Below are 20,304 nucleotides of genomic sequence, written 5' to 3'. Positions count from 1 at the left end.
GACTACATCAAACTAAAAAGCTTTTGCACAGCTAAAGACAATATGAACAAAATAAAAAGGCAAGCCACACAATGGGAGAACATATTCGACAATACATCTGATAAGGAGTTAATAACCAAAATTTATAAAGAACTTGTAAATCTCAACATCAGGAAGATAAACAGTCCCATCAAAAAATAGGCAAAAGAAATGAATAGACACTTCTCCAAAGAGGACCTACAGATGGCCAGTAGTCATATGAAAAATTGCTCAACATCACTAATCATTAGAGAAATGCAAATTAAAACCACAATGAGATATCACCTCACACCAGTCAAAATGGCGCTCATCAGCAAAACAACACAGAATAAGTGCTGGCGAGGATGTGGAGAAAAGGGAACCCTCCTGCACTGCTGGTGGGAATGCAGACTGGTGCAGCCACTGTGGAAAACAGTATGGAGATCCCTCAAAAAAGTTAAAAATCAAACTGCCTTTTGACCCAGCCATCCCACTTTTGGGAATATATTCCAAGAACACCACATCAACGAGTCAAAAGGAGAAATGCACCCCCATATATGGCAGCATTGTTTACAATAGCCAAGATCTGGAAACAGCCCAAGTGCCCATCAGTGGATCAGTGGATTAAAAAAGCTTTGGTACGTATACACAATGGAATACTATGGGGCCATGAAAAAGAAGGAAATATTATTTTTTGTGACAACACGGATGGACCTGGAAACTATTACGTTAAGTGAAATAAGCCAGGCAGAGAAAGAAAAATATTATGTGACCTCACTCATCTGAGGAATCCGACGAACAATATGAACTGAGGAGCGGAATAGAGACAGAGGCGGGATCATAGGGTCCAGAATGAAAGAGGACAGAGGGAAAGGGGGTGATAGGATGATACGATGGGAGGAGAGCAGAAAAGCAAATCCTGGAGGAAAGGTTGGAGGGCGTTACAGGGAGGGGGGCAGGGGGGATGTACTGGGGAACATGAAGGAGGGGAGGATGTATTCAGGGGGACACTAGAATCTATGTAAACACAATAAGTTAAAGAATAAATAAACAATTTTTTTAAAACATGCTTTTAATTATGATTAATACAGTATAATTTTGGGGAAAGTTTGTTAGCAAGGAACAGAAACCCATTCAAATTAGCTCAAATAAAAAAGTTACAACAGGATATTTTTCCAATGGTACAAAGTACATTCAAGCCTCAGAATAAATGGGAAGCATTAAGTTTCTATGTTTTGCCTCTTCCCCTTTATTCAAGGTTGTGTTGCCCTTCTCTCTACTTCGAGACAATTTCTTCTGTAAAACTTTTGTGTCAATTTGTTCCTACATATATCTTGCTCGTAGAAACCAATTCTGGTCCCATTATCTTTTAGCAGTGATGCCAATACCACCTGACTTCATTTTCTAAGGCTCTTACAGGGTAGAAATTTGGAGGGAAATTGATTAGTTTATCTTGGGTCTGGCTCTGTCCTTACCACCTGATGGAATCAGCTGCAAATGGGATAATTCGATATAAACGTGACTACATAGGTCCACTCGCTCAGCAGAGCCTGTAGTTAGCATTTCCAAAGAAAACGGGTTGGAAAAGTGCTGTTCACACTTCCCCTGTAGAATATTACTCTATCAGATTGAGCTGTCAGTATAAAAGCTGTTATCTTGAAGAAATTTTTTCTTTTGAAGTTGACTATATATACCCCTATTAGTCTAGAAAAGTTAAACATATCAGAAACTAGTTGAAAAGGGATTTTGTTAATGTATAAAACCATCAACCAATAAATATTTCTGAGTACCTACTCTGCCAAATTTTGTGCTGGGTTTTGGTACCTGTGTTGACACCTTAAACATCCACACATACACACTTGCTCTCTCTCCCTCTCTGTCTATGACCTATTAAAATAAAGAGAGTGAAAAAATAAAATGAAATAAAAGAAGGTGAGTGACTATAGTAGACACAAATAAAAAAATAAACAAAGATTGACAGCTCTGGTAATTCTCAAATAAGACAGAGATGGTTAGTGAGAAATCACAACTCTAACCTGTAAACCTCTGGTCTTCCTCTTTCCTCTCTCCATAGTTCTTTCTCCCTTTCTCCTCTTCCTTTCCTTCCTTCTTCCCATCTTCCCTCCCTCCCTTCCTCCCTCCCTTCCTTCCTTCCTTCCTTCCTTCCTTCCTTCCTTCCTTCCTTCCTTCCTTCCTTCCTTCCTTCCTTCCCTCCCTCCCTCCCTCCCTCCCTCCTCCCCTCCTCCCTCCCTCCCTCCCTTCCTTCCTTCCTTCCTTCCTTCCTTCCTTCCTTCCTTCCTTCCTTCCTTCCTTCCTTCTTTCCTAGCTTTTAGCATAACAAAACACTTTCCTGTAAACTATGCTGCTCCTATAATTTTGTCTAAGCTAGCTGCATATTTTTTTAAAATACAAGCTTCATAACCCTGGCTGGTTAGCTCAGTTGGTTAGAGCATCATCACAAAATGACAAGGTTGTGGGTTTCATCCCTGGTCAGGGCACACACAAGAAGCAACCAATGAATGCATGACTGAGTGGACCAACAAATGAATGCTTCCCTTCCCCCTCCCCTTTCTCTCCCTTCCTCTCAATGTTTCTCTTTAAAAAATCAAGACCTAGCCAGTGTCATCCAGAAACACAGCAGTTGCTAGTTAGATCCTTGGTCAGGGCACATACAGGAACAGCTTGATGTTCCTGTCTCTCTGTCTCTGTCCCTGCTTCTCTAAAAAAAATAAAAATAAAATAAAATAAAATGTAAACTTCATTATATGAGCAATATATAATTAAAACACATTTTCTATTTCTTAATCTTGATTTTTTTTTCTTCTAGATTGCAGAAAAAACAGAACTCAAAATAGCAGAGTCTCGAGAAGGCTACAGACCCATTGCTAAACATTCATCAGTATTATTCTTTAGCATTGCAGACCTGGCTAACATTGATCCCATGTACCAGTACTCTCTCACCTGGTTTGTGAACCTTTATATCAACTCTATTCATGACAGGTAAACTTTCTCTAGCTTTATTCATATTCTCTAGGTTGGGTTTTCACCATCCTTTCCATTAAGTAAGTGTGTGTATACATATAACTTTTTTCTTATTACTTGTGTAATACTTAATATTCATTATAGAACACTTGAAAATATGGAAAAGTGAAAGAAAGGAAGAACGAAAGAGCAGGCCTTTCTTTTTTTTTCTGACAGAGACAGAGAAAGAGACAGAAAGAATGACAGATAGGGATAGACAGGAAGGGAGAGAGATGAGAAGCATCAATTCCTCATTGCAGTACCTTAGTTGTTCATTGATTGCTTTCTCATATGTGCCTTGACTGAGGATCTACAGCTTGTGACCCCTTGCTCAAGCCAGTAACCTTGGGCTCAAGCCAGCGACCTTGGGCTTCAAGCCACTGACCAGGAGTCATGTCTATTATCCTACACTCAAGCCAGTGACCTTGGGCTCAAGCCAGCGACCTTGGGCTTCAAGCCACTGACCAGGAGTCATGTCTATGATCCTACACTCAAGCCAGTGACCTTGGGCTCAAGCCAGCGACCTTGGGCTTCAAGCTACTGACCAGGAGTCATGTCTATGATCCTACACTCAAACCAATGACCCACACTCAAGCTGGTGAACCCCTGCTCAAGTCAGATGGGCCCACACTCAAGCTGGTAACCTCAGGGTTTTAAACCTGGACCCTCCGCATCCCATTTCAATGCTCTATCCACTGTGCCATTGCCTGGTCAGGTGGCCTTTCTTCCCTGCTCACACAAATTAGGGGATATTTTAAACTGAATATGAAGCGATAAAATATCCCATAATTTGTATGAGCAGTATATTTTAAGTTTTGTTTCACTTCTACACAAGATTTAGACAAAGAGGGATTAGCTTTAGTCCTTTTTTCTCCTCTCTTTTAAATATATGGTTTGAGCCCACCATGTTGATTTTTCATGGGTTCTTAATAGAACAATCTCTTGAGTGATTGAAATTCCTGAGCTTTCCCAGATGGAATATGGAATTTGAATTTATACAACCCACATGATGGAAGAAATTCAAATTGAGGTATTGATATAAATGTCAGTAACAAGTGTTGATGAGGATGTGGAGTCATCAGAACCCTCATGCATGGCTGCTGAGATTATAAAATAGTGCAGCCACTTTGGAAACATTTTGGAAGTTTCTTAAAATATTAAACATACTGTAGATTTGCCATATGATCCAGTAATTCCAACAAATTCAGCAGTTCTTAGATGTACACTGAAGATAATTTAATGCTTATGTCCACACAGAAACTTACTGTTTTCTGTTTTTAGACACATACATAAAAAACTATTCCAAAGTTACTTGGGTTAGCTTTTCCCCTCATTGTATGGTGATGTCATCCATGTGAAATATAGTTAGGTTCATTCTTTTCCTCATTCTTATTGATTTTATTTTATATTTTGTTGTTAATTTTGATTTTATTATATTATAAGCATGTGATCATTAATTTGATTCCAAAATAAATTCTGTAATAAAAATTCTGCTCAAAGAAGTGTTACTGCCCCTTACCTTTGCATCTCACTCCCATGGACTCAAGTATTACTTTTGTAAATGAAATTTTTAATTTTGATATAAATATAGACTCACATGGAATTTTAAGAAATAATACAGTGATCCTATACACTCTTTACCTGGTTTCCCCAATGGTGATCACTTGAAAACCTGTATACAATATTTTAACCAAGATATTGATGTTAATATTGAAGTTGTACTCACAAAAAACTGTATGGTCAAAATATAACACATCCATCACCACCAGGATCCCCATGTTTTCCTTTTAAAGCCATAGCCTCCTCCTCCCATCTCCTCACTCTTCTCAACCACTAATCTGTTTTCCATTTCTATAATTTTGTCATTTCCAGAATGTTATATAAATGGAATTGTACAGTATGTAATTTTGGGGAATTGGCTTTTTTCACCCAGCATAATTCTCTGGAGACTCATTAAGGTTGTTGTATGTGCCAATAATTTGTTTCTTTTTATTGCTGAGAAGCAATTCATGATTTGATGTACTACAAGTTGTTTAATCATTCACCTATTGATGGGTTATTTCCAGTTTGGGGCTATTACAAATAAAACTAATATAAAAAGGCATGTATAGGTTTTTGTGTGAACAGAAGTTTCCATTTCTCTGAGACAAATGCCTAAGAATGCAATTTCTGAGTTATGTGGTAGTTGCTTGTTTATTTTTTAAAATAATTGCTGAACTTTTTCAGCATGGATATTTCATCTTTTATTACCATAAGTATTACTGAAAAAAGTTGAACTAAAAAAAATGAAAGCAATATATGCTTATTGCAAAATTTTTAAACATATAAGAGTATAAAGAAAAATATCAGTTCTAACTCCACTCAGAAGTAACCACATTTATCCATATGTTCTCTGACTTTTTTTCAATGTATAGGTCTTAATTTAAACTCTAGGTTTCTTTGGCTCAGGTAAATGATTTATAATACTTTGTCTCATAAAGTCCCATCCCCAGCATAGATGCTCATACTAACAGAGATTCAAGAGGCTTTTTTTTTTTTTTTTTTTGCATTTTTCTGAAGCTGGAAACAGGGAGAGACAGTCAGACAGACTCCCGCATGCGCCCGACCTGGATCCACCCGGCACGCCCACCATGGGGCGACGCTCTGCCCACCAGGGGGCGATGCTCTGCCCATCCTGGGAGTCGCCATGTTGCGACCAGAGCCACTCTAGCGCCTGGGGCAGAGGCCACAGAGCCATCCCCAGCGCCCGGGCCATCTTTGCTCCAATGGAGCCTTGGCTGCGGGAGGGGAAGAGAGAGACAGAGAGGAAGGCGCGGCGGAGGGGTGGAGAAGCAAATGGACGCTTCTCCTATGTGCCCTGGCCAGGAATCGAACCCGGGTCCTCCGCACGCTAGGCCGACGCTCTACCGCTGAGCCAAGCGGCCAGGGCCTCCACATTTTTTTAATTAACTGATTGTTTTTAGTCATTTTGGAGTACAATATGAAATTTAGAATTTTGAAAATAGAGAGATGGTATAAACTATATTCATTTTGTCTTAGAATTATACTCTTGTTTTTTATATAAATATTTACAAGAAGTTGTACACACACAGAACTACAGGGAGGTCCCATATACCCTTCACCTTGTTTCTTCAATGCATCATGCATAAGTATAGCACCATATCAAAACTAGGAAATGCACATTGGTACAGTCCAATAGCTTATTCAGATTTCACCAGTGTTGCATGCACTCATTTGTATGTATGTATTTGTGGTTTTATACTTTTAACAGTGGGTACTTTGATAAAATAAAAACAACTTATAAGTTAATTTATGTTTTACTTACTTTTATCTTAGTTATGTTTGAGTTGATATAGTTTTCTTTTTTTTAACCTTTTAGTAACAAATCCAAAATCTTGGAAAAGCGCCTGCGTTATTTAAATGACCACTTCACATACAACTTATATTGTAATATATGCCGGTCACTATTTGAGAAGGACAAGCTGTTGTTTTCCTTTTTATTATGTGCCAATCTTCTTCTGTAAGTTACATGCTTCTTCTTTATTTACTTTAAAAACCTGCCTGAAATATCTAATCAATAAAGATGGCTGCTATGCCTAGTTCATGATTTTACTTGAACATTTCTCTACAATAGTATTGATGCTTTTATGTTTATTTGATTTTTAAAATTTAGACTACACAGGAAAATTTACAAAATATTCATGTGCAGTTCAATAAATATGTACAAAGCAAAAATCTGTGTAGCTACCACCCAAGTCAAGAAATAAAGCCTTTTCAGATTGACTTTTTTCTCTTAATAATATTCACTTAAGGTCATTCCATGTCTTCTTATGGCTCAATAGCTCATTTTGGGGACACTGAACAATATTCCAGTGTATGGATATACCACAGTTTGTTTGTCCACCTACTTAAGTATATCTTGGTTGCTTTTAAGTTTTAAAAATTTCAAATAAAATTGCTCTAAACACTAAGAGACATGGACAAGAGTGTGGTGGTTACCAGGGGTGGGGGGAGGGAAGACATGGGAGGGAGGGAGGGAGAGAGTTAGGGGGAGGGAGAGGGGCACAGAGAACTAGATAGAGGGTGGCGGAGGACAATCTGACTTTGGGCGAGGGGTACGCAACATAATTTAATGACAAAATAACCTAGACATGTTTTCTTTGAATATATGTACCCTGATTTATTAATGTCATCCCATTACCATTAATAAAAATTTATTAAAAAAAATTGCTCTAAACATCTGAGTGCATGCAGGTTTTTGTATGCACATAAGTTTTCAACTCATTGGTGAAATACCAAGGAGTATTATTGTTGGATCATATGCTAAGAGTACTTTTAGTTTTGTAAGAAATTGTCTTCCAAAGTAGCAATTTCATTTTGCATCCCACCAGCAATGAATGAGAGTTCCTGTTGCTCCAAAGTCTTGCTAACATTTGGTTTTGTCAGAGTTCTCCCTTTTGACCATTCTAATAGATGTGTAATGTTATCTCATTTTAATTTGCGATTTGCTAATGACATATGATAGTGAGATCTCTTCATATTCTTATTTGCCATCTTTATATTTTCTTTGGTGAGGTTCTGTTAGGTCTTTTGTCCACTTTTTAATCAGTTTGGTTGTTTATATTTTTATTGTTTATATCTTTTACCAAATATGTCTTTTGCAATTATTTTTTTCCAGTCTGTGGTTTGCCTTGACAATGTCTTGCAGAGTAGAAGTTTTAAGTTTTCATGAAGTCCTGATTATCCATTATTTTTTTCATAATGTTGTATCTAAAAGTGATTGTCATATGTATGGTCACTTCATTATATTATCTTCTAGGTGTTTTATAGTTCTGCATTTGACATTTAGATCTATGATCCATTTTGAGTTTATTTTTATGAAGGTGTAATGACTGTCTAGATTTATTTATTTTCATGTGTATATCCAGTTGTTCCAGCTTCTGCAAAGAATCAGCAATGAAGAGAGTATCTTTGTTCCATTGTACTGCCTTTGCTCCTTTGTCAAACATCAGTTGACTATATTTATATACGAGTATTTCTGGGTTTTTTATTCTGTGTCATTGATCTCCTTGTCTACTCTTACACTGTCTTGATTACTTGATGTAGTAAGTATACTTGATTAGCTTTATAATGAGTCTTGAAGTCAGGTAGTGTCAGTTCTCTTTGTTCTCCTTCAGTATTGTATTGGCTATTCTGGGTCTTTTGCTTCTCCATATAAAGTAAACCTTAGAATCAGTTTGTCTATATACACAAAATAAGTTGCTGAGATTTTGATTGGGATTGCACTGAATGTATAGATGAATACCTTGACAATATTGAGTCTTCCTGTCCATGAACATGGAATATATCTCCATTTATTTAATTCTTCTTTGATTTCTTTCATCACAATTTTGTAGTTTTCTTTTTGCTGTTGTTGTTCCATTTAGTTGTATATTTTTTCTTTTTAAATTTTTATTGATTTTAATTGATTGTTTACACAGATTCAAGTGTTCCACTGAATATATCTCACCCCACTCCCGTGTTCCCCTCGACACCCCCCTTACCCATCCCCCCTACGCTTTCCCCCTTTCCCTCCAGGATTTGCCGTCCTGCTCTCTATAATGCTGTGTTATTTATATAATTTCACTAATCTCTTTCCCTTCTCTGATCCCATCCTCTCATCTCCTTTCCCTCTGACTGCCTTCCCTCTGGTCCCTTTGATCTCGTCTCTGTCTCTATTCCATTACTCAGTTCACATTGTTCATTAGATTCCTCAAATGAGTGAGGTCACATGATATTTTTTTCTCTTCCTGACTTATTTCACTTAGCATAATAGTTTCCAGGTCCATACATGTTGTCGCAAAAGGTAAGATTTCCTTCTTTTTCATGGCCACATAGTATTCCATTGTGTATATGTACCAAAGTTTTTTAATCCACTCATCCACTGACGGACACTTGGGCTATTTTCAGATCTTGATTATTGTAAACAATGCTGCAATAAACATTGGGGTGCATATCTTCTTTTGAATCATTGATGTGGTGTTCTTGGGATATATTTCTAAAAGGGGATGTCTGGGTCAAAAGGCAGTTCCATTTTTAATCTTTTGAGGAATATCCATACTGTTTTTCACAGTGGCTGCACCAGTCTGCATTCCCACCAGCAGTGCAGGAGGGGTCCATTTCCTCCATATCCTCACCAGCACTTATTATGTGTTGTTTTGTTGATGAGCACCATCTGACAGGTGTGAGGTGATATCTCATTGTGGTTTTAATTTGCATTTCTCTAATGTTTAGTGATGTTGAGCACTTTTTCATATGCCTATTGGCCATCTGTATGTCTTCTTTGGAGAAGTGTCTATTCATTTCTCTTGCCCATTTTTTAATTGAATTGTTTACCTTCCTAGTGTTGAGTTTTACAAGTTCTTTATAAATTTTGGTTATTAACCCCTTATTAAACGTATTGCCAAATATGTTCTCCCATAATGTGGTTTGTCTTTTTTATTTTGTTTGTATTGTCTTTAGCTGTGCAAAAGCTTTTTAGTTTGATATTGTCCCATTTGTTCATCTTGTCCTTTATTTCACTTATCTGTGGGGATAACTCAACAAATATATTGCTGCAAGAGATGTCGGAAAGCTTACTGCCTATGTTTTCTTCCAAGATGATCATGGTTTCACAACTTACATTCAAGTCTTATCCATTTTGAGTTTATTTTTGTGAGTGGTGTAAGTTGGTGTTCTAGTTTCATTTCTTTGCATGTATTTGTCCAATTTTCCCAGCATCATTTGTTAAAGAGACTGTCTTTACTCCATTGTATGCTCTTACCTCCTTTGTCAAATATCAGTTGTCCATAAAGGTGTGGGTTTATTTCTGGGTTCTCTGTTCTGTTTCATTGATCTGTATACCTGTTCTTATGCCAGTACCAAGCTGTATTGGGTACAGTGGCCTTATAGTATAACTTGATATCAGGAAGTGTGATAACACCCACTTTATTCTTCTTTTTCAAGATTGCTGAGGCTATTCGTGTTCTTTTTTGGTTCCATATGAATTTTTGGAATATTTGTTCTATATCTTTGAAGTTTGTCCTTGGTCTTTTAATAGGAATTGCATTGAATTTCTAAATTGCTTTGGATAAAATGGACATTTTAATGATGTTTATTCTTCCTAGCCATGAACATGGTATATGCTTCCACTTGTTTCTATCTCCCTTGATTTCTTTATCAATGTTTTATAATTTTCTAAGTACAAGTCTTTAACCTCCTTGTTTAAGTTTACTCCTAGGTATTTTATTTTCTTTGTTGCAATAGTGAAAGGGATTGTTTCCTTAATTTCTCTTTCAGGCAGATCATTGTTGGTGTATAAAAATGCCTCTGATTTCTGAGTATTAATTTTATTTCCTAACACTTTACTGAATTCCTTTATCAGGTCCAGTAGTTTATTGACTGCGACTTTAGGGTTTTTTATACAGTATCATATCATCAGCAAATAATGATAGTTTTACTTCTTTTTTTCCAATTTGGATGCCTTTTATTTTTTCTTCTTGTCTGATTGCTGTGGCTAGGACTTCCAGAACTATATTGAATAAGAGTGGTGAAAGGAAGCACCCCTGCCTTGTTCCTGATCTTAAGGGTATTGCTTTTAATTTTTGCCCATTGATTGTGATATTGGCTGTGGGTTTGTCATAGATGGCCTTTACCTGTTGAGGTATGTGCCCTGCATTTCAACTTTGCTGGGAATTCTGATCAAAAATGGGTGCTGGATTTTATCAAATGCTTTTTCTGCATCTACTGATATTATCATGTGATTTTTCTCCTTCTTTTTGTTTATGTGATGAATCACATTGATTGATTTGCAAATATTGTACCAGCTTTGCCTCCCAGAATAAATCTCACTTAATCATGATGTATGATTTTTTTCATGTATTGCTGGATCCAGTTTGCTAATATTTTGTTGAGTATTTTAGCATCTAAATTTATCAGGGATATTGGCCTATAGTTTTCTTTTTTTTGTAGTGTCTTTGCCAGGTTTTGGAATGAGGACTATGCTTGCCTCATAAAAGGAGCTTGGAAGTCTTCCGTCCTCTTGAAATTTTTGAAAGAGCTTGAGAAGGATAGGAGTTTGTTCTTCTTTGAATATTTGGTAGAATTTGCCTGTAAAGCCATCTGGCCAGGACTTTTCTTTGTTGGGAGCTTTTGATAACTGTTTCAGTCTCATTTGTGGTAATTGGTCTGTTTCAGTTTTCTGATTCTTTCAAATTGATTTTTGAAAGAGTATATTTTTCAAGGAATTTGTCCATTTCACCTAGGTTGTCTAATTTTTTGGCATACAGTTCTTCATAGTATTTTCTTATAGTCCTTTGTATTTCTGCTATGTCAGCTGTTACTTCTCCACTCTCATTTCTTTCTTTTTTTTTTTTTTGTATTGCAATCAATCGAAACAATATTTAATTAATAGAATGAGCTTGAAGGGGTTATATCGCAAATAAAACAATTATACAATATTTCATTTTAAAAACAGCCTGGATACATTTTCAGTTATCAACTGCAGCTATTGTCTATGCTACAGTGCCACTTGATAGTCACACGTGGAATTCTTTTCCACGTATCACTATCTTCTTTTTTTTTTTTAATAAATTTTTATTAATGGTAATGGGATGACATTAATAAATCAGGGTACATATATTCAAAGAAAACATGTCTAGGTTATTTTGTCATTAAATTATGTTGCGTACCCCTCGCCCAAAGTCAGATTGTCCTCCGCCACCCTCTATCTAGTTCTCTGTGCCCCTCCCCCTCCCCCTAACTCTCTCCCTCCCTCCCTCCCATGTCTTCCCTCCCCCCACCCCTGGTAACCACCACACTCTTGTCCATGTCTCTTAGTCTCATTTTTTAAATTTCTAATTTTATTTATTTGAGTCCTCTCTCTTTTTTTCTTGGTCAGTCTGGTTAAAGGTTCATCAATCTTGCTTACCTTTTCAAAGAACCAGCTCTTGGTTTCATTGATCCTCTGTATTGTTTTTTAGCCTCTATGTCATTTATGTCCACTCTCATCTTTATTGTTCCTTCCTTCTACTTCCTCTGGGCTTGACTTACTCTTCTTTTTCTAGTTCTTTTAGATGCAGGAATAAGTTTTTTATTTGAGCTTTTTCTTGCTTCTTATGGTATGCCTATAATGCTATGAACTTCCCTCTCAGGACTGCTTTTGCTGTGTCCCATTAACTTTGAGTTGTTGTATATTCATTTTCATTTGTTTCAAGTAAATTTTTTATTTCTTCCTTGATCTCATTGTTAACCCATTCATTATTTAATAACATGCTATTTAGTTTCCAAGTGTTTGAATGTTTTTCAGTTTTTCTATTGTAGTTGATTTCTAGTTTTATGCTATTGTGATCAGAGAAGATGCTTGATATAATTTCAATCTTCTAAAATTTATTGAGACTCATTTTGTTTCCTAACATGTGGTCTATCCTAGAGAATGTATCATGAGCACTTGAAAAGAATGAATATTCTACTGCTTTAGGGTGAAAGGTTCTGAAGATATCTATTAAATCCAGTTAATCTAGTGTGTCCTTTAAAGCTGCTGTTTCTTTTTTCTTTCTTTCTTGAGGATCTATCTATTGATGTTAGTGGGATATTAAAATTCCCAACTATTACAGTATTGCTGTTTATCTCATCCTTTATGTCAATCAAAATCTACTATATATTTAGGTGCTCCTATATTAGATGCATAGATATTTGTAATGGTTATATCTTTCTGTTGGATTGCTCCCTGTATCATTATGTAGTGACCTTTATTATCCCTTACTAGAGCCTTTGTTTTAAAGTCTATTTTGTCAGAAATAAGTATTGCTACCACAGCTTTTTTTTTCATTTCCATTTGCATGATATATTTTTTTTCCATTTCTTCACTTTTAGTTTATGTGTATCTTTTGTTTTGAGGTGGGTTTCTTGTAGAGAACATATGTATGGGTCCTGTTTTCTTATCTATGCAGCTATTCTATGTCTTTTGATTGGAGCATTTAATCCATTTACATTTCCGGTTATTATTGATATGTAGTTGTTTATTGCTATTTTATTCTTTAAATGAATATTCCTCTTTTTCTAGATTTTTCCCCCTTTGTTCTGTTCACAACAGGCCCCTTAACATTTCTTGCAGCATTTGTTTGGTTGTAATGAATTCCTTGACGTTTTTTTGTTTGGGAAGCTTTTTATTTCTCCTTCAATTTTAAATGATAATCTTGCTGGATAAAGAAGTCTTGGTTGTAGGCTCTTGTTTTGCATTACTTTCAATATTTTTTGCCATTTACTTCTGGCTACTAGTGTTTCTGTTGAGATGTCAGATGTCATCCTTATAGGGACTCTTCTGTAGGTAATTGACTGCTTTTGTCTTGCAGCTTTTAGTATTCTTTCTTTATCTCTTAATTTTGTTATTTTAATTATGATGTGTCTTGGTGTAGATCTCTTTGTGAGGACTTTAAATGAGACTCTGTGCTTCTTGAATTTGTGTGACTTTTTCCTTCATCAATTATGGGAAGTTTTTAGCTATGTTTTCTTCAATCAGGTTCTCTATCCCTTGTTCTTTTCTTCTCCTTCAGGAACCCCTATGATGCAGATGTTGTTACTCTTTATGATGTCACAGAGGTTTCTCAGAGTTTCCTCTGACTTTTTGATTCTCTTTTATTTTTGCTGTTCTGTTTTCATGCTTTTGTTTATCTTGTTCTCTAAATCGCTGATTCGACCCTCTGCTTCATCCAGCCTGCTTTTAATTCCTTTTAGTGTAGTCTTCATTTCTGATATTGTATTTGTCATTTCTGTCTGGGTTTTTTTTATGATTTCACTGTCCTTTTTGATGCTTAGTATCTATTTAGGTGGTCATTATGTCCATCCATTGTTTCTCTAAGATCCTTGAGCAATCTAACTATCATAATTTTAAACTCTGCATCCAGTATCTTGGTTATTTCCATCTCATTCAATTTCTTTTCTGGGGATTTCTCTTGTTGATTCATTTGGATTGCATTTCTCTGTCTTTCCATTTTGTCTGTGTACAGACTGCTCCTTTGGGTGTGCTGTTTGTGTAGCTAGCTGAGTATAGGGTTGGTGATGTCTGCCCTTAGCTTCCAGTTGTGTTGGTTCTAGATCTTCTTGGGTTGGCCTCAGTTGTTGTTTGTAATCTGCTGTGTGCTACTTGCCTGCTGCTACTGCTCTTTTTGCTATTTGTGTTGGCATTTTCTATGCCTTAGCTGGGTCAGATGTGAGGAGCCCTTTCTTAAGATACCACTCTAACTAGGGTTGTTAGGTCCTGAGCTGATGCTCTCCATATCTGGCTGCTGGATGTGCCAGCCCTGGACCTCCCTGGCCTGAACCTGGCTCAGACCAGTGGGAGTCACTGCTTATTACTTGCCCTTAGCAACCTCCGTGGAGCTACAGGTGATCCAGAATTTGTGGCTGCCTCTGCTAGGCCCAGGTGCCATTGTAAATATCAGCTGCACTCCTAGGCTGGCTTTTATATACTCTTGGCCAGTGGTTGTGGCCTCTGTATTCCCTAGGTGTGTTCTGTTCGAAGGCCTACAGCAGCCTCCTCAGGCGCTCAGGCACTGACTCCACCGGGTGTGCAGGCTCGCAGGCTGCAGCATGGGCTGCCTTGTTGGGCCCCTGTCGCACGTGGGTGTGTGGTTCACTATGCTGGGCCCCCACCGCCTCACCTGGCCCCACCACCACCACCACCCGGGCCGCCTCTCCAGGTGCCGCTGCTGCAGCCAGCTCACCTGTCATTCTGAGGGCACTCAGCAGTGTGGGACGGCATGTAGCCCAGACCTCAGCACTCAATTCCTGGGTTCCTATGCACCCTTGCTTCTAAGCAACTCTTTGCTCTGACTGGAGTAAAAGAGCCTCAGGTGGGTGGGGTAATTGCTTCCCTTTGCTGATGTACTTCTCCCAGGAAAAATGGCCACTTTTGATTTGGGGAGTAACTCAGAACAGGGGTTAGGGTGGCTGTCTCCCATAGTCTCTCCTTGTGCCTCTGAGATTACACTCTCCTCTTGGAACTCCAGTCCTCTCAGTGCTCCCTGCTTTCAGAGCCCTGGGTAAGTGGCTGTCAATGAGGTTTTCTGCATGGTCCCTTTAAGACGGAGCCTGGGATTGAGAGTTCTGTTTCCCTCTCGCAAACAGTAACCCGGCTTTTCTTTCAGCTAAATATTGACCATACGCCTCTTCTAGTCTTTGGGGCTCTAGGCTGGGGCTCTGGTCCTGGGGCTGAGGACCTGCAACTCTCCAGGAAACCCCCCTCCACCATGAGAGACCCTCCAGGCTGCCGCTCACTCCTGAGAGCCGGGCAGCCCTTTCTGCATCTCCGCCCTTCCTACCAATCTCAATGTGGTTTCTTTGGTGATTCTTTGTTATAGATTCCTCTTAGTTTAGTCCAAAGTTGGTTTTTCAAGATGATTGTTCCCAAGTTAAGTTGTAATCCACTTTGGTTCTGGGAGGTGGGAGTTGTAACATCTGCCTACTTCATTGCTATCTTCTGGTTTCTGTAGTTTTCTTTATATAACTTTGGTACAAGATTTGTTAGATTTATACCTAAATATTTCATTTTGGGGATGCTAATACAAATGGTATTGTGTTTTTTATTTCAAATTCTACTTGTTTGTTGCTGACATATGGTAAAGTGACCGACTTTTGCATATTAACATTGTATCATGCAACCTTGCTATATTCACTTATTAGTTCCATGAGTTTTTTCAATTCTTTGGGATTTTCTATCTAGACAGTCATGTCATCTGTGAACAAAGACAGTTTTGTTTTCTCCATTCTAATCTATTCATCATTTATGTTTTCTTATCTTATTGTACTAGCAAGAACTTCCAGTATGATGTTGAAAAGAGGTGGTGAAAGGGGATATCCTGTCCTGTTCCTGATCTTATTGGGAGAGCTAGTTTCTCATGTTTAAGTGTGATATAGTTGTATGTGTGTTTTGCAGATGTTCTGTATAAAGTTGAGAAATTTCCCCTGTGTTCCTAGTTTGCTGAAAATTTTTATCATGAAAGTATATTGGGGCCTCACCAGGTGGTGGCACAGTGGATAGAGCATTGGACTGGGATATGGAGGACCCAGGTTTGAGACCCCGAGGTCACCAGCTTGAGCACGGGCTCATCTAGTTTGAGCAAAGCTCACCAGCTTGAACCCAAGGTTGCTGGCTCAAGCAAGAGATTGCTCAGTCTGCTGAAGGTCCATAGTCAAGGCACATATGAGAAAGCAATCAATAAACAACTAAGGTGTTGCAACGAAAAACTGATGATTGATGCTTCTCATCTCTCTCCGTTCCTGTCTGTCTGTCCCTATCTATCCCTCTCTCTCTGACTCTCTCTGTCTCTGTAAAAAAAAAAAAAAAAAGAAAGTGTATTGGATTTTTGTCAATTTTTTTCTACATCTACTAATGTAATCATGTGATTTGTTTTCTTCAGCTTGTTGACATGATAGATTACACTATTGCTTTTTGAATATTGAACCAGCCTTGCATACCTGAAATAAATCTCACTCAGTTGTGGAGTATAATTATTTTTATACATTGTGGGTTAAATTTGCCAGCATTTGAATATTTTTTATACATGCTCATGAGAGATACTAGTCTGTAGTTTTTTTATCTTATAATGTCTTTGTTGCATTTAATATTAGGATAATGCTGGTCAAGTGGCTCAGTGGATAAAGTGCCATCCCCGTACACCAAAGTTATGAGTTTGATCTCCAGTCGGGGAATGTACAAGAAGCAGTCAATGAGTATACAACTAAATAAAGCAAATAAGTAGAACTATTTGATGTTTCTCTTTCTCTCTCCCTTTCTCTTTCTCTCCCTTCCTTTCTCTCTCTCCTCTCTCTCTCAAATCTATGGAAATTTTTTTAAAAGTATTCCTTCTGCTATTTCCTGGAACAAATGTTAAGCAAATGGTATAACATCTTCCTAAATATGTGGCATGGTGCCAAACCCATCCATGGTGCTTTCTATTTTGAAAGTTTATTAATCTTTTTTTCTTTTTTAAGTGAGAGGAGGGGAGATAGTAAGACACACTCTTGCATATGCCTTGACTGGGTTCCACTCAGCAACCCCTGTCTTGGGCTGATGCTCAACTCAACCAAGCTATTTTTAGCACCTGAGGCTGACCCTTGGACCAACCGAGCTATCCTCAGCACCAGGGGCCAATGCTCAAACCAATCAAGCCACTGGCTGTGGGAGGGGCAAAAGGAGAGAAAAGAGAGATGAAGGGGAAGAGAAGCAAATAGTCACTTCTCTTGTGTGCCCTCATCAGCAATCAAATCAGGACATCCATATACCAAGCCAATGTTCTAACCACTGAGCAAGCCAGCCAGGGCTTGGTTATTATTGATTCAATTTATTGAATCAATGTTATATATTGAAACCCTAGCCCACATTGTTGCTGTATTTGGAGATGAGGCTAAGGAAGTAATTCAGGTCAGATGAGGTCACAACAGTGTGGCCCTGATCTGTTACAATTTATGCCCTTAGAGAAACAAAAAGAGAGAAAGACATAACAGCTCTCTCTCCATAGGCAGGAAAAAGGCCATAGTAGGACAATGAGAAGGTGGCTATTTATTAGCCAGGAAAAAAGGCCTCACCAGAAACCACATCAGCCAGAACCTTGATTATGGAGTTCTAGCCTCCATAACTGTGAGAAAATAAATGTATGTTGTTTATGCAACCCAGGCTGTGATGTTTTGTTAAACAAGCACAAGCAGACTATTAACAAGTTATATTTGGATTATCTTTTGCTCTTTGTGTGAATTTTTGCAGGTTGTACAATACTTCCAATGAATTTATGCATTTCAATTAGGTTATCAAATTTGTCGGCACAGAATTATTCCTAATGTTCCTTTATTATCTTTTTAGTGTCAATGGAATCAGTAGTGAGGCCCTCCTTTCATTTCTAATATTTGTGGTTTGTGTCTTCTCTCTTTTTTCTTAGTTAACCTAGTGAGAGGTTTATCGATTTTATTGATCTTTTCAAAGAACCTACTTTTAGTTTCATTGGTTTTCTTTATTAATTTTTAATTTTTTTAATGTTATTGATTTTTGCTCTTTTTTTAAAATTTCTTCATTTCTGATTACTTTGGATTTAATTTGCTCTCCTTTTTTACTATCCTAAGGTGGAAGCCTAGATATTTGATTTTAGATCCCTCTGAGCATTGCTTTTGCTACATCCCACAAATTTGGATAATTGTGTTCTTTGACTCATATTATTTAGAAGTTTGTTGTTTAATTACCAAATATTTTGGGGTTTTTCAGCTATCTCTGTCATAGGTTTCTAGTTTAATTTCATTATAGTCTGAGAATATACTTTATATGACTTCTTTTAAATTTGTTAAGGTATGTTTCATGGCCCAGAATGTGACCCAGAATGTTACATATAAGGTTGAAAAGAATGTGTATTCTGATGCTGTATTCTATAGATGTCAATTATATTCAGTTGATTAATGGTACTGTTTAGTTCAAATATGTTCTTCACTGATCTTCTGCTGCTGTATCTGTACATTACTGTTAGACAGGTGCTGAAATCTCCAACTATAATAGTGGATTAATCTATTTATTCTTATAGTTCCGTCAGGTTTTGCCTATATGTTTTGACACTGTGTTGTTAGGTCCATACACATTAATGATTTTTTGCTCTTCTTTTATTTTGGAAAATTGACCCATTTATTATTATGTTGTCTCAAGTAATATAACTACAGTACTCTACCTTCCTTTTGATTAGTGTTAGCTTGGTATATCTTCTCCATCTCTTTTCTTTTAATATTTTTCATGTTTTTATAGTTAAAGCAGTCTTCTTGTAGACAACATATATTTGGGTTTGGTTTTTGGTTTTTTTCATATTTTCTCTGACAATCTCTGTCTTTGAATTGATATATTGAAACCACTGACATTTAAAGTGATCATTGAACCATTGATATTGATGGGTTAATATCTACTATATTGTTTATTAATTTTTATTTATTGTCCTTGTATTTTGTTGTTTTTGTCTTTTTCTGGTGTGTGTGTGTATGTGTGTGTGTGTGTGACAGAGAGAGAAAGAGAGACAGAGACAGAGAGAGCGACAGATAGGGACAGACAGACAGGTAGAGAGACGAGAAACATCAATTCTTTGTTGCAGCACCTTAGTTGTTCATTTATTGCTTTCTCATATATGCCTTGAGTGGGGGGCTACAGCAGAGCGAGTGACCCCTTGCTCAATCCAGCGACCTTGGGCTCAAGCCAGTGACCATGGGGTCATGTCTATGATCCCATGCTCAAACCAACAACCCTGTGCTCAAGCTGGTGAGCCCATGCTCAAGCCAGATGAGCCCACTCTCAAGCCAGCAACCTTGGGGTTTTGAACCTGTGTCTTCTATGTCCCAATCTGACACTCTATCCACTACACTACCGCCTGGTCAGGCTTTTTTGGGTTTTTTTGTTTGTTTGTTTGTTTAATTTTTATTGATTGATTTGAGAGAGAAATATTGTTTTGTTGTTCCACTTTTTCATGCATTTTTTTGTTAATTCTTGTATGTGCCCTGACCAGGGATTGAACCTGCAACTTTGGTGTACTGAAATGATGCTCCAACCAAACTGAGATACCTGGCCAAGTCTGCTTTTACTGATTTTAATTGAGCATTGTGTATGATTTTTTTATACCAATTATATATACTTTAAAACTTTCTTAGTGGTTGCACTTGAATTTTTCAGATACATTTACAACCAATCCAAGTTCTCTTTCAAATAACACTATATTACTACCTGAATAGTGCAATGACTTATCACATAGTATTCTCAATTTTTCCTTCCTGTTTCTTATAATATTGATGTCATTCATTTCACTTATATACAAGCTATATTTCATCATGGAACTCATTGTTGTTGGCATTATTTTGAACAAAAAATTATTCGTTATATCATTTAAGACTTAAAAAATAAAAATTTTACTTTAGTTTCATTTATTCCTTCTCTTATGCTCTTCCTTTTTTATATAAACCCTAATTTATGACCTATATACTTTTCCTTCTTTTTGAAGGAAAGTATCTTTTTTAACATATCGTACAAGACAGGCTACTGGTGACAAATCCCTCAATTTTTGTCTGAGAAAAAAATTTATTTCTCCTTCACTTTTGGAGGATAATTCAGTTGTATGCACAACTAAACTGTTAACTTCTTTTTTCAACACTTTCAAAATTTAATTCTACTCTTCTTATCTTCCTTGCATTATCTGAAGAAAGATTTATTGTAATTCTTACCCTTGCTCTTCTATCAATATATATGAGGTCGTTTTT

General features: G+C 37.2%; 1 protein-coding gene across 1 annotated transcript in view; it reads left to right on the top strand.

Annotated features, from left to right (window-relative positions):
* DNAH12 (dynein axonemal heavy chain 12) overlaps positions 1-20,304 on the top strand; it is a 376,621-nt gene that overhangs the window by 290,859 nt on the left and 65,458 nt on the right. The window contains exons 59-60 of the mRNA XM_066245398.1: positions 2,825-2,997; positions 6,398-6,538. Of these exons, the coding sequence (XP_066101495.1) occupies positions 2,825-2,997; positions 6,398-6,538 (314 nt within the window). The remainder of the gene's footprint in view (positions 1-2,824; positions 2,998-6,397; positions 6,539-20,304) is intronic.

This window comes from Saccopteryx bilineata, chromosome 10 (genome assembly GCF_036850765.1).
Source record: "Saccopteryx bilineata isolate mSacBil1 chromosome 10, mSacBil1_pri_phased_curated, whole genome shotgun sequence".
Classification (NCBI taxonomy): Eukaryota; Metazoa; Chordata; class Mammalia; order Chiroptera; family Emballonuridae; genus Saccopteryx; species Saccopteryx bilineata.
This window is presented reverse-complemented; position numbering and strand designations above follow the sequence as displayed.